The 12,743-nt window shown below is 43.6% G+C and overlaps 1 protein-coding gene across 2 annotated transcripts in view; it reads right to left on the bottom strand.

Moving 5' to 3' along the window:
* The window catches only part of LOC127004446 (organic cation transporter protein-like), a 37,773-nt gene that overhangs the window by 14,875 nt on the left and 10,155 nt on the right, over positions 1 to 12,743 (bottom strand). The window contains exons 1-3 of one of the 2 annotated variants that reach the window (XM_050872172.1): positions 11,078 to 12,023; positions 3,137 to 3,230; positions 1,200 to 1,392 (exon numbers count right to left, since the gene is read on the bottom strand). In XM_050872172.1, coding sequence (XP_050728129.1) covers positions 1,200 to 1,392; positions 3,137 to 3,230; positions 11,078 to 11,276 — 486 coding nt within the window. In that variant the 5' untranslated portion in view covers positions 11,277 to 12,023. Of the gene's footprint in view, positions 1 to 1,199; positions 1,393 to 3,136; positions 3,231 to 11,077; positions 12,024 to 12,743 lie in introns of those variants that run through there. The other variant, XM_050872171.1, reaches the window with a different exon arrangement.

The raw sequence follows: 12,743 nt of genomic DNA, 5'->3' as shown, positions 1-12,743 counted from the left end.
TCACACATCTTTCTAATCAAGCTCATCCCTATACTGTCCAAACCCCTTATGCAAGAGTTAACCAGCATCTTCACTCTTTCATCCCTCACGCTGGTAAATTCTAGAACAATCTTCCTTCTTCTGTATTTCCTCCTGCCTACGACTTCAAGAGGAGGGTATCAGGACACCTCTCCTCCCGAAATTGACCTCTCTTTTTGGCCACTCCTCGGTACTTAATTCAGGAGCAGTAAGTAGCGGGCTTTTTTTTTCATTAATGTTTTTTTTTCACGCCCTTGAACTGTCTCCTTTTCTATATAAAAAAAAAAAAAAAAATGCGTCCTTGTGAGAAAACTCTCTCTCTCTCTCTCTCTCTCTCTCTCTCTCTCTCTCTCTCTCTCTCTCTCTCTCTCTCTCTCTCTCTCTCTCTCTCTCTCTCTCTCTCTCTCTCTCTCTCTCTCTCAAATAAGAACTGTTGCGCATGACGTGACCACCTGTTGTTGCGGAGTGGATTGGGGGAGGAGGAGGAGGAGGAAAAAAGTAACCAAAAGAGGCAAAGACAAGGAAATTAAGTGAAAATGCAGATGCAGATAGTAACGGTAGCAGCATAACTAGTAGTCATTTAGTGGTAGAAACAGTAGCGATAGAAGTAGTAGTAGTAACAGTAATTAGTAGTAGTCATATAGTGGATGAAACGTAACAAGAGCAGCAGTAGTAATAGTAGTAACAGTAGCAGAATAAGTAGTAGTCATTTAGTGGTAGAAACAGTAGCGATATAAGTAGTAGTAGTAGTAGTAGTAAAAGTAATATGGTGGTTGAAACAGTAGCAAGAGCAGTAGTAGTAGTAGTAGTAGTAGTAGTAGTAGTAGTAGTAAAAGTAATATGGTGGTTGAAACAGTAGCAAGAGCAGTAGTAGTAGTAGTATCAGTAGCAGAATAAGTAGTAGTTATTTAGTGGTAGAAACAGTAGCGATATAAGTAGTAGTAGTAGTAGTAGTAGTAAAAGTAATATGGTGGTTGAAACAGTAGCAAGAGCAGTAGTAGTAGTAGTATCAGTAGCAAAATAAGTAGTAGTCATTTAGTGGTAGAAACAGTAGCGATCGTAGTAGTAGTAGTAGTAGTAGTAGTAGTAGTAGTTAGTTGTAGTCATATAGTGGCTGAAACAGTAGTAAGAGCAGTAGCAGCAGTAGTAACAGCAGCATTATTAGTAGTAGTCGTATATACCTCCTCCACAGCTGTCGTTTCATACGTGGAGTGGTCGTACTCCCACTCCTGGCAGGCGAGGGTGGGCACGCCGTCGGTGGGCAGGAGGGGTAGGTCGTCCTCTTGCAGCCCCTCCTCCACCAGGCCCGTCCAGTTCCTGTCGTAGTAGAGGCAGGAGGAATACTTGCTCTGCTGGCCCTTCCATCCGCCCTCCCTGCAAGACAAAGGTAGGGTGCGTTAACAAAGATAAATAACAATAACAATAATAATGATGATGATGGTAATAAGAATTCACATCGAGCCATATAATGAATGCGAGTAAGAATGTAAACAAAAATACACACACGCAAAAAAAAAAACATGTAAGAGAATAGATAAATGGAGAAAGAATAATGTTAAATAAATACCAAAATAAAAAAAAAGGTTGATAAAATGCATAAATGTGAAAAATAGCTAAATTAGGGAGGAATGATTTGAGTGAAAGGTGAAGAGGAGGATGGAGTGCGTCAAAAGGGGAAGGTTGAAAAGAAGAAGGGAGTATGGAGATGTTGGAAGAAAGGGGAAGGGAGGAGGCGAGGTTGAAAACTAAACAAAGGAAAAAAAAAGAAGGGCTAAGGAAGAAAGTTGGATCGAGTTGGATGGGTCAGGCTGAGAGGGGAAAAAGGAGAAAGGGAAGTGCCGAAGTGGAATGGGAGAGAATGGAATGAAGCAGGTAGGGAAATGAGGGAAGAAGGGGAATGGGATAGAGGTGAGGCAATAAGGGAAACGAACGAAAAAGGGTAAGGCGAGAATTGAAAAAAAAAAAATTATAAGAGGGAATAAGGAAATGAGCGGAAGAGAGACGTTTTAAGGAAAGAAGAGAATAAAGGAAAACAAACAAACATATGAAGGAGGGGAAGTATGGAAGGGAAAATGACAAACAAGGAAAAGAGAGAGGAAGGAAGGAAAATAAAGAAGGTATAAGAGAGAGAGAGAGAGAGAGAGAGAGAGAGAGAGAGAGAGAGAGAGAGAGAGAGAGAGAGAGAGAGAGAGAGAGAGAGAATCAGAGGTAAGAGGAGGCAAGGGGAGATGTTTGAAGGGAAAAGAAAAAGAGAAGAGCCAAAGCAGATGAACGTAGGGGATGAGGACGTGTGTTGCAAGGAGAGTAAAGAGGATGAAGGGGGAGGGGTAAGGGCTGCTGGGGGTAGAGGATGAAAGGGGTGGGGCATCTGGGGGCGTTACTGTTAAGGGTATTGAAGAAGGGGTGACAAGGAGGAAGGAGGGGGATGAAAGTGGGCGCTGCAGGATATAGCGGATGAAAGAGGTTGTTAAAACGAAGATGAATGAATGTCAAGGGTGGTGGGCGAATAGAGGGAGGAAGAGAGAATGAAAAGGAGGAAGGCAAGAAGGGAGGAAGGGACGGAAGGGATAAAGAGGAAAAGGATGAAATGTATTAGTAAAGAAATATGAAATGAACGAAGGAAGGTAGAAATGAAGAGGGAATAAGGAGGAAAAGGATGAAATGTATTAGTAAAGAAATATGAAATGAACGAAGGAAGGTAGAAATGAAGAGGGAATAAGGAGGAAAAGGATGAAATGTATTAGTAAAGAAATATGAAATGAACGAAGGAAGGTAGAAGTGAAGAAAGGACTAGATTGAGAGGAAGAAAAAAGAAAAAGAAAACGAAGGAAAAACGAAAAGAATGGAGGAAAGGGAGAAAGATAAACAAACAAACAAAAAAAAGTGAAGGAGAAAAGAAGGAGGTTTAAAAGAAGAAATGAAGTAAAGGAAGGGAAGAAATGAGAGGACAAAAAAAGGAAGGAAGGAAACAGAGGAAGGAGGGGAAAAAAAGGGAAGATGAGGAAGTTGAGAAGCAGGGAGATCCACCATGGCGCGTATCTATTGGAAGGACAGAGGAACGAAGCAAAGAAATAAAAAGAAAGGAAGGGAAGGAAGGTAAATTAAAGGATACACCCACCATGGCACAGAACCGTTGCGAAGGTCATGAGAGGCACCCAGGGAGTCGAGGGGCGCCACATGACACCAGTGGTCGGGAGTGGCGGCGAGGAACACTGCAAGGAAAGGCGAAACACTTTTGTAATTAATATATATCGTCACCCTCATAAAATAATCGCCTAAATCATTTTTCAGCGATTTCCGGGTTTTTGTCTACATCAATTTTCCTTCATGTGACGCCCATTTCTGTATAGCTGCCTTCGTCATTCAGGGTTTGAGTGTTCTAGAATTGGCCTTTTCATTCCTGCCGAAATCTTAAGCCAAATGAGATAATGACAGTTCTTTTCTGATTTCCTGAGAAGTAAAAAAATAATGACAGGCGGTTTGTTTATGAAGGTGACGATATACATTGTTGGGTTAGGACACATTATCACTCGTATTGGGTACAGTGTTTGAGTTGCGTTCGAAAGGAGGTGTGGGTGTGAAGGGAGGGACATGGAGGCTGCTAGCTATTATCAGGTATTCTCACGCCGGTCGTCCTAACACTCATAATGATAAATAAATACCTGAAGAAACTACCCATTGCTTGTTCCCTGACTGAGGAGGACAGGAAAGAAGCGGGAGGAGGAGGAGGAGGATAGATTGATAGTTTGTGGTAGACTGGTGGGAGTGGGTGGTGGAGCAAGAGGAGTAGAGGAAACGATAGTTTAAAGGAGAGCAGGGGACTTGAAACCGAGAGGAGGGATGGTGGTTAACTTATGTACGAAAGGAGAGGGAGCTGAGGAGACGAACTGTGACGCGAGGAGGAGAGACCTTGTGTGCTGTAACGACCCCGTGTGGCGTAAGTCTCGTCCCCCTGATTTGGTTTGTCCCATCCTGATCTGCACATGCGCGGGCTTTGCTATTTTGTCCATTACACTCACTGTACTGTCTTCTAATAGCTTATACTAAGCTTAACATTGATCTTATGATTTTCCTTCTGTCTCCTCAGAGTTTTCTTCTGATTGAAGGTTTTATGGGATACTCTCCATTCAATAGTAGGTGAGCTACGGGGTCCATGGAAACCTTGAATTTGGTATTTTTTTCATGAAAACTAGCATAACATCAAACGTAAGCTTAGTATACATTAAGCTATTGAAAGACAGTGTAGTGAATGAAATGGACACAATAGCAATGCCTACACATGCGCATATCAAGATGGGACAAACCAAATCAGGGGGACGAGACTTTGCGCCACAATCATAAAAAAAACATAACTAACATAACAAAATCTTTTGATATCAGGAGCGTTGTGGCGACCAGGAGGAAGGGGAGGATCGAAGCGGCAAACGGCGAGCACGAAAAAAGAGTGGCCCTGAAAAAACAAATAAAACGACAAAATAGACGTTAAAGATAAGCGGTGCGGTGAAAGTCGCGTGTACAACATTGAGAGACAGTATCACGATAACGGGGAGCAGGTCACAGCCTGATAGCAATGGGCCCTTCTTGTTATCTTGATAGCAACTAGAAAGAAGAGAAAAGTTACTGAAAACGAACGAGGAATGAACATCGATTATAAAGTGGCTGCGCCCGCCCCCCCCCCCCGGACCCCCCCCTACATGTATATGCGACTTATTTCTTCCAGGAGGCATTTCTCGCAACACCGGCTGCACCGCCGCCGCGGCCGCCGCCAGAGGAGGCTGCGCTTTCGTGAATATTATCCCCTATTTTCAACAATAAATAGTCCTTGAATTGGATTTTGAAAGCGTTTCCATGCTTGTTGAACGTTTGTCGAAAAGATATATGAAGAGCTAGTGATGTTTCATAAGGTAGGTCATGAAATACTGGCACGGCACTAAAACGAATCTTAACCAACTCTTCGGAAAGCAGCGGAGGAATTGATGGACCATAGATGATGCATGGAAGGACACGAGCGCCTATTAACATTAGAGTTGAAGGAACTACACTGAGGCACCAATGTAAGGCACACTGATATAAAGGTTTCACATTATTAGCAGAAAAAAATAGCTAACACCAAGCTTAATCTATTAGAAAGTTAGAGGAAAACTATTTTCATTCAGGGTGTTTATGAAGTCAATATTATTTAAATTGCAGTAAGAACATAATCGAAAAAATGACATTATCTGCTTTTGTTGATCAAACCCTCAGGCACGCAGCCACTCCTGCCTTACCAACACTACTGTCGTCTTTGTTACCCGCAGTACGTCCTCGTCTGTCGCAAAGTCGGGGCGTTGCGTGCCTCGCCGGTCCTACGGAAATGTCTTCACTGCATCATCACCGGCCACCTGAGCCGCCCCCATAACCACCGCTGCCAGCGCCCTCAACAGACGTCCAGCCGCGGCAGCAACGCCACCGCCGCGAACGGAGGATCGAACACATGTTCCACCAAGTGTCGAATCGCTCTGTGGCGCACCGATGCCGTTTGTCTTTTTTCTCTTTGATGGTGTGTGTGTGTGTGTGTGTGTGTGTGCAGGGTCTGAGGTACATTATGTGTGTGTGTGTGTGTGTGTGTGTGTGTGTGTGTGTGTGAATATGCAGGGTCTGAGGTACATTATGTGTGTGTGTGTGTGTGTGTGTGTGACTATGCAGGTCTGAGGTACATTATGTGTGTGTGTGTGTGTGTGTGACTATGCAGGGTCTGAGGTACATTATGTGTGTGTGTGTGTGTGTGTGTGTGTGTGTGTGTGTGTGTGACTATGCAGGGTCTGAGGTACATTATGTGTGTGTGTGTGTGTGTGTGTGTGTGTGTGTGTGTGTGTGTGTGAATATGCAGGGTCTGAGGTACATTATGTGTGTGTGTGTGTGTGTGTGTGTGTGTGTGTTTGCAGGGTCTGAGGTACATTATGTGTGTGTGTGTGTGTGTGTGTGTGTGTGTGTGACTATGCAGGGTCTGAGGTACATTATGTGTGTGTGTGTGTGTGTGTGTGTGTGTGTGTGTGTGTGTGTGTGTGTGTGTGTGAATATGCAGGGTCTGAGTTAGATTATGTGTGTGTGTGTGTGTGTGTGTGTGTGTGTGTGTGTGTGTGTGTGTGTGTGTGTGTGTGTGTGACTATGCAGGTCTGAGCTACATTATGTGTGTGTGTGTGTGTGTGTGTGTGTGTGTGTGTGTACACACACACACACGTCAGCCATCCATTAGATAGATAGATATTTATTGACCACAAATGTACATAAAACCAGAACATCATACATAAATCGGAAGTTATTTATGAATGTTAATTTCGTTAATATAACAACATTTCCAATTTGTAATCCACATTCAGCATTTAAGTAAAATTTTTATATAGTCACTAAAATATACAGAACTGTGGTATCGTTACTGCCTTAAAAATAGTAAAAAAAAAAAAAAACTAAAACTTTACAAATTTAGATAATTATATGAAACTATTTATATCAAGAAATTTTAAAAATACACTATGATAAAAGAAAACCTAAAAAGAAAAAAACGTAAAAACAGGGGAACCCTAAAAGATGATGACTTCTCTAAAATAAAATTATCTTAAAACATTAATAGCCTGGACATCTTAAGAAGACACTCTAAGGTAAGGAAATCTAAAAAAGTAAAACCTAAAGCAGAGGAACATTAAAACAGAACAAATAAAAGCCTGTCTAAAAACATGACATTTGGCACACAAACAGAACTGTGCGATAGAACAATGATATGATTTACCTGACTAAAAAGACAAAATTATAGAACTAAGACAATAGACGAAAGACAAGTTCAATAGTGTATTGACAACATACAAACGAGCATGACTCCAATGTTCAGGCAGACAACATCAATGATATGTAGACAGTAAGAGATGAACAATTCTTGCTGCGACATGTGCATCTTTTGTCATAGGTTCTTGCCATGTTGCAAAGTGGTGGTGTTCTCGCAATGGTTGTGTGAGGGCGCAAGACTCCACCACGTGTAGTTCAGTCTGCACCTCCCCACACGGGCAAAGCCGCTCTTCCAGGGGAAGGCGCCCCCTGCCTCGCCTATTCCACCGACCAGTCTCCACAGCTAAATTATGCCCGCACACACGTAACTTTGTAAACGATGTTCTATGTAAATCATTAAAAAACTTTCGTGTCAAATATAAGTCATGGACAGTAAAATCAGGATTTAGGGATACATATGTCGTTCTTCTAGAAGAATTAGATGCTGCAACAGATTCTTTAATGGCACTAATCGCCTCACCAACATCATCCATATCTTGAGAAAAAAGATCAGAAATAAACCTGCCTGTTGGTACATTGGCTTCCATCGCGAGTCTTACTGCGTGTGACCAAGGGTCGTCATTCATTTCTCGCCGCTCCCTCCACATGCAACGGAAGAATTTACGTTGTCTACTAATAATAAGGGTTCGTAGGGGTGGCAGTCCTAGTTCTAAGTAACATAGGTCATTGCAGGTTGTCATACACACACCCAATAGTTGTTTGATACCCGAGTTATATAGTTTTACCACTGGCTTAAGATCACCATTCAACTACGACTCACACCCATAGAGTACGGTCGACATCAGCGCGGCATCAAACACTCGTTTCTTTACATAAAACGGGGTATCGCTGTTCTTCTTTACAAAGGAGGCGAACTTTAAAATATGGCACATTCGCGTCTGTGCGTGGGCAGCAATAGCTGATGAGACGGACCCGTCGCTGGTGAATACACTTCCCAAGTACGTATAGCGGTCACACCATTCCACTGACACGTCGCCCACACGTAAAGTCCCGCGCTCATCATCATTCACGTTAACAGCAAAACACTTTGTTTTCTTAACATTTACTCTCATACCATAATCACTGCAATACTGACAGAGTATGGAAAGCTTATGGTGCATGGTTTCCCTTGACGTGAAGAGCAAGACAGTGTCATCCATCAGCACCAACGTGTGCAGCCACACCAGAAACCCGTCCCGCCCGCAATTCTCTTTTATTAGCTTGACCAAATCGTTGATAAACAAAACAAACAAAATGCAAGAGGTGGGGGAGCCCTGGCGCACACCCAAGGTGGCGGTGAGGACAGCCGCGCCAAGGACCCTGTGGGTGGCGCGGTACGTACATGGCAACAGAGCAGCCAGCATTACTGCACCACACCCCAGACGCCGAAACACGCTCATCAGTGTAGCACGCGGGACACGGTCGTACGCTTGTGAGAAATCTACAAATGTCACAAATAAAGGAAATTTCTTTCTTCTAGCAATGCCAAGCAATATTCTTAACGTCACAATGTGTTCAATGCATCCTCGTTTGGGCTGGCTGCCAGCCTGCTCTATAAGAGGAAAACCACTGCATCAATCGGTTACTCAGCATCATGTTACATATTTTTGCAATTACGTTCATCGCATTAATACCGCGATAATTACTCGGGTGTAATGGGTCACCACGCTTGAAAATTGTAAATAGTATTGCCAGACGCCACGATGACGGTTAAAAGCCTGAGATAAAAATGGTATTAAATAAAATAGTGATTGATAAAAGCCACTGCATCGGTAACACTTTAAAATTTAGGTCAGGTCATGACCAGGTCGCGAAAGCTATTGGTTAAGCGGTCGTTAGGGTTCGGATACTTTAACGGTTTTCAATATGTGGAGCTTTATCTGCATTCTGATCACACTATCGTCTTCACGAGAGTTTTTCCTACGTAATGTAATAATATATTTCAGCAATCAATGAGCAACTGTTGAAGATAGTGAGCATAAGTAAAACATGTTATAAACATTTTTTATTAACATCTTCACAGTTCATCTCATCGTAATACCATTTTCTTTTGTTTTATCGAGTTTTTACAATACATCTTGGCCCGTACCAAGAGTCATGAAGGTCGAGCCGCGTATCTTCCCTTCGACAATGTAGGCACGGCCTCAGACCGTGCCTTCAATCCTTACCACAAGTCGCTCGGGAAGGTAAAGTGGGATATAATACACACACTGCAGCCTACTTTTCACCTACCAGATATAATGCACGCACACACATACACACACACAGTGCAATTCATGGAGGTATAATACCTCCATGGTGTTATTACAGCCATAATATAGTCCGTTTCATTCCGTCTGTCCACTCGTGATCATAGATGTGGCACATGTGCATTGTGAGTTTGTGACTGCGTGAAGATGAACTTTATTTTCAGAGATTCATTTGAATGTTTGTGTATGCAAAAAATCCTCAAACCATCGTATATGAACCGCAAACAGAAGATTTGCATCGATAATTACCATACAAAGACACGAAGAAACAACTTGTATATCAAACAGCATAGTCTGATTATACTCGAACGATCTATAGCCTTTTAGATACTCACATTTAATCTCATTCAGGTATATAAAGTGACATACGACTCTGCAAGTGTCTATACATAAGGAATTTTGACGTTGCATGTATAAATAACATGGGTAGTCTAACATTCGAAATAGCCTAGCATCGCATTCAACAGTTATTGTTTACTATTTCATGTTTTTTTTCCATTATTAATCGTTATTTACATGCAGTAAATCATTAAGAAACCCTTTATTTGCACTTGCAGAGCCAGACGTCTTAACCGAAATGAGAAAGAATTTGAAAAACCATAGATCGTTCGAGAATGTGAGCAACGGACGGTTCCTGCGTGGCTGGTTCCTCTGTGCTTTGAAGGCGCGTTCTGTTATTGTAAACAAGACAAACATATTCGCTGCAACTACTGTATAATATACGACTTTCCAATTAGGGAAAATATTTTCTCAGGTTGTTTTAACTCAACCACAACTATTTGCCACGCCAAATTTGGAAAATAAACATAATTTTCCTCGAAGGTAAAAGGGAAGATGCGGGGTAGACCTTGCCTTCCCTTCGTCTCTCCCGCAGACCTTCGTTCCAAAAATGCTAGTGACTATAGGTACGCATCGTCCTATCCGTTTGAATTTCGTCGCTAAATCTTCATGACTTTTCGTACGGGCCCTTGATTCTACAGTCACTGCTGAGTCTGATAGTGTCAACCAAAACTGGCTATCTCGTATAATGAGGTGAGCTATTCCGGAAAGGGTTCAGGTGTACGAGGGCGGGGATGGCGATAAATTGAGGGCTATAATCATTACCAGGCAAGTAGTCCAAGATGAAATAGATAAGCTTAAGAAGAATAAGTCGCCAGGTCCTGACGAGATATTTCCGAGAGTGTTAAAGGAATGCAGGGATGTACTCAGTGACTCACTAACCGATTTCTTTAAGATGTCGGTAAATAATGGTTATGTGCCAAGCCTATGGAAAGTAGCTAATGTGACGCCGATTTTCAAAAAGGGGGACAGGTCAGCTGCTTCAAATTATCGCCCAATTAGCTTAACATCGGTTATAGGCAAGATGCTGGAGTCCATAATAGCCAGGAACATTTGGGAGCATCTAGAGAAACATTACTTAATTCACGACTCGCAGCATGGGTTCATGAAAGGTAGGTCATGCCTCACCAATTTCTTGTCCTTCTACAATAAATTATTTGAGGCGGTAGACAGAGATTAAAATTATGATGTAATCTATCTTGATTTTAGTAAAGCGCTTGACAAAGTTCCTCACCAACGACTGTTGCTCACGGAGTAGAGGGTAAATTTTTGAACTGGGTCTTCCCTCCTATTACCCTGAATATTTTCCTTTGTAGCCTTTGAAAATATTGGTTGTAAAAGCCGAAAGCGTCTGAAAATACTGGCCTTACACTCCGATTACAGCCGGAGTCACCCCGGCCGCCACCGCTAACGCCAACACTCCGGCCACTGCCACGACTCGTCAGCGTGCACCGCCACCACCACAGTATTGGCAAGCATCGTTGTCCTAGATCTAGAGGGAAGTTGTGCGCATTTGGCCTTATAAATTCATTGCACATACCAATAAACTTGTAAATCCAAACTCTGCAGAGTTTGGATTTACAAGTTTATTGGTATGTGTAATGAATGTATAAGGCCAAATGCGCACAACTTCCCTCTAATGCATGCAACCCACATCGCGACCCAAGACTTACCCGCCGCCAGGTTGTGGAAAGCCGTAAAAATCCCGCAGAAGGAGGTCAAGATGAACAGCTTCCACTGCCACCTGCCGAGGCCTCCCACGCTCTCCAGGATGTGCTGGAAGCCCTCCGAAGAGCTCTCAATCTGCTGCAGGGGAGTATCGGCGTCTCCTGCTCCGTCCCCAGCCTCCTCTAGGTTCTGCGCGCCACCCATTGTTGTGTCACTCCCGGCTTGCGCCTTCTCAGCCTCACTGGTGCCTCTTACACAGTTCTCCGCTATGGTAAAGGGTAGTGCCTATTCTCAATTTTGTTTCGAAGGCGTGTGTCTGTGACTTCCCGCTGCGCTGTGGGGACGGGACGGCTGCGTCAGCTTGGCACCACGCACACACTCACACACATACTCTTCGCGAAGCACACGGGATGGGCACTTCTATTCCGGCATCACGCTGGACGTATATACGTGTGTGTGTGTTTGTGTGTGTTTTTCATGTACAGGTGAGGTGGGGTGAAGGAGCGTCTTTAGCGTAGTGTGAGTCACTGTCAGGACGATGCGCCTCGAGCGTCTCCCTCCCGCACCTGCCGCTTCGTGTGACCTGGGCCGCCTGTCTCATCCGTCTGTCAGTTCCGTCTTTCACGTGACACTTCAGCTTCTATAGGAAGAATATCAGCTTGCGATAAGATTAAGGCGGCGAGGACGAGTTGAGGCTCATGGCGTCACGTCGTGCGTGGCTCCGCGGCGGCAGGTCACGTGCGGGGAGCAAGGGTCGGGCACTCAGCCCGCGACGCGTCGGGGTATGGACTAGTGATGGGTCGAGCGTCGTGAACGCCCGAGAGATGGACTAAGTCCCATGACGCGCGGCAAGTGTCCAGATGCGGGTTGTCCTTTTGTGACCCTGAGATAGGAAGTAGGCGATGATGGAGAGAGATGAGCAGCTGGCCGCCCTTTCCACGCCCGAGGACTTACTGGCACAGCTGCTCTCAGGGACCATAACTAGAGGTCGCGGGGGGAGAGGGGGGGGAGGAGATGAGCATCAACGACCTGGTGAGGAGTGGGAGCGGATGGCTTGATAATCACTGTCGCGACGCAAGGATGAACCTTGAGTGGTCTTCACTCGAGCATTTAAGATAAATATATAATTATGGTCTGACACTACTGTATGTGAGAGAGCGGTGCAGCCAGTCAGCTGCACCGCTCTCTCACAGACTCGTGTCAGACCATAATTATCTTGCATGCTCGAGTGAGACAGGTTTCTATATTATATAAGAACATAAGAACGTAGGAGTCTGCAAGAGGCCGGTAGGTCTGTACAAGGCAGCTCGTGGAGCCACAGTCAAGGTGCAGCTGCGGGCGCACCACCTACTGGGGCAGGAACGACGCGTGGCGGCGGGCGTCCACGACACTTCAAAGAAAGTATTGCAGTTTGTGTTGCTCAGCCTGTCTGCTCAGCTATCCACTATATCGAAGAAATAAAGAACTAAAACAATCGTAACTATAAAAAAATCTAAATTGTAATATTCGCAATAAAATAATAATGATAATTGTTGTATCATCCATGAAGGATTTGAACCCCGATATTGGTGATAAAAAAAAGATCTCATGATATAATATAAATAAATAAATATATATATATATATATATATATATATATATATATATATATATATATATATATATATATAT

This window comes from Eriocheir sinensis, chromosome 28 (assembly GCF_024679095.1).
Source record: "Eriocheir sinensis breed Jianghai 21 chromosome 28, ASM2467909v1, whole genome shotgun sequence".
NCBI lineage: Eukaryota > Metazoa > Arthropoda > Malacostraca > Decapoda > Varunidae > Eriocheir > Eriocheir sinensis.
The sequence above is the reverse complement of the archived record's forward strand: the minus strand, read 5'-3'. Positions and strand labels throughout refer to the sequence as shown.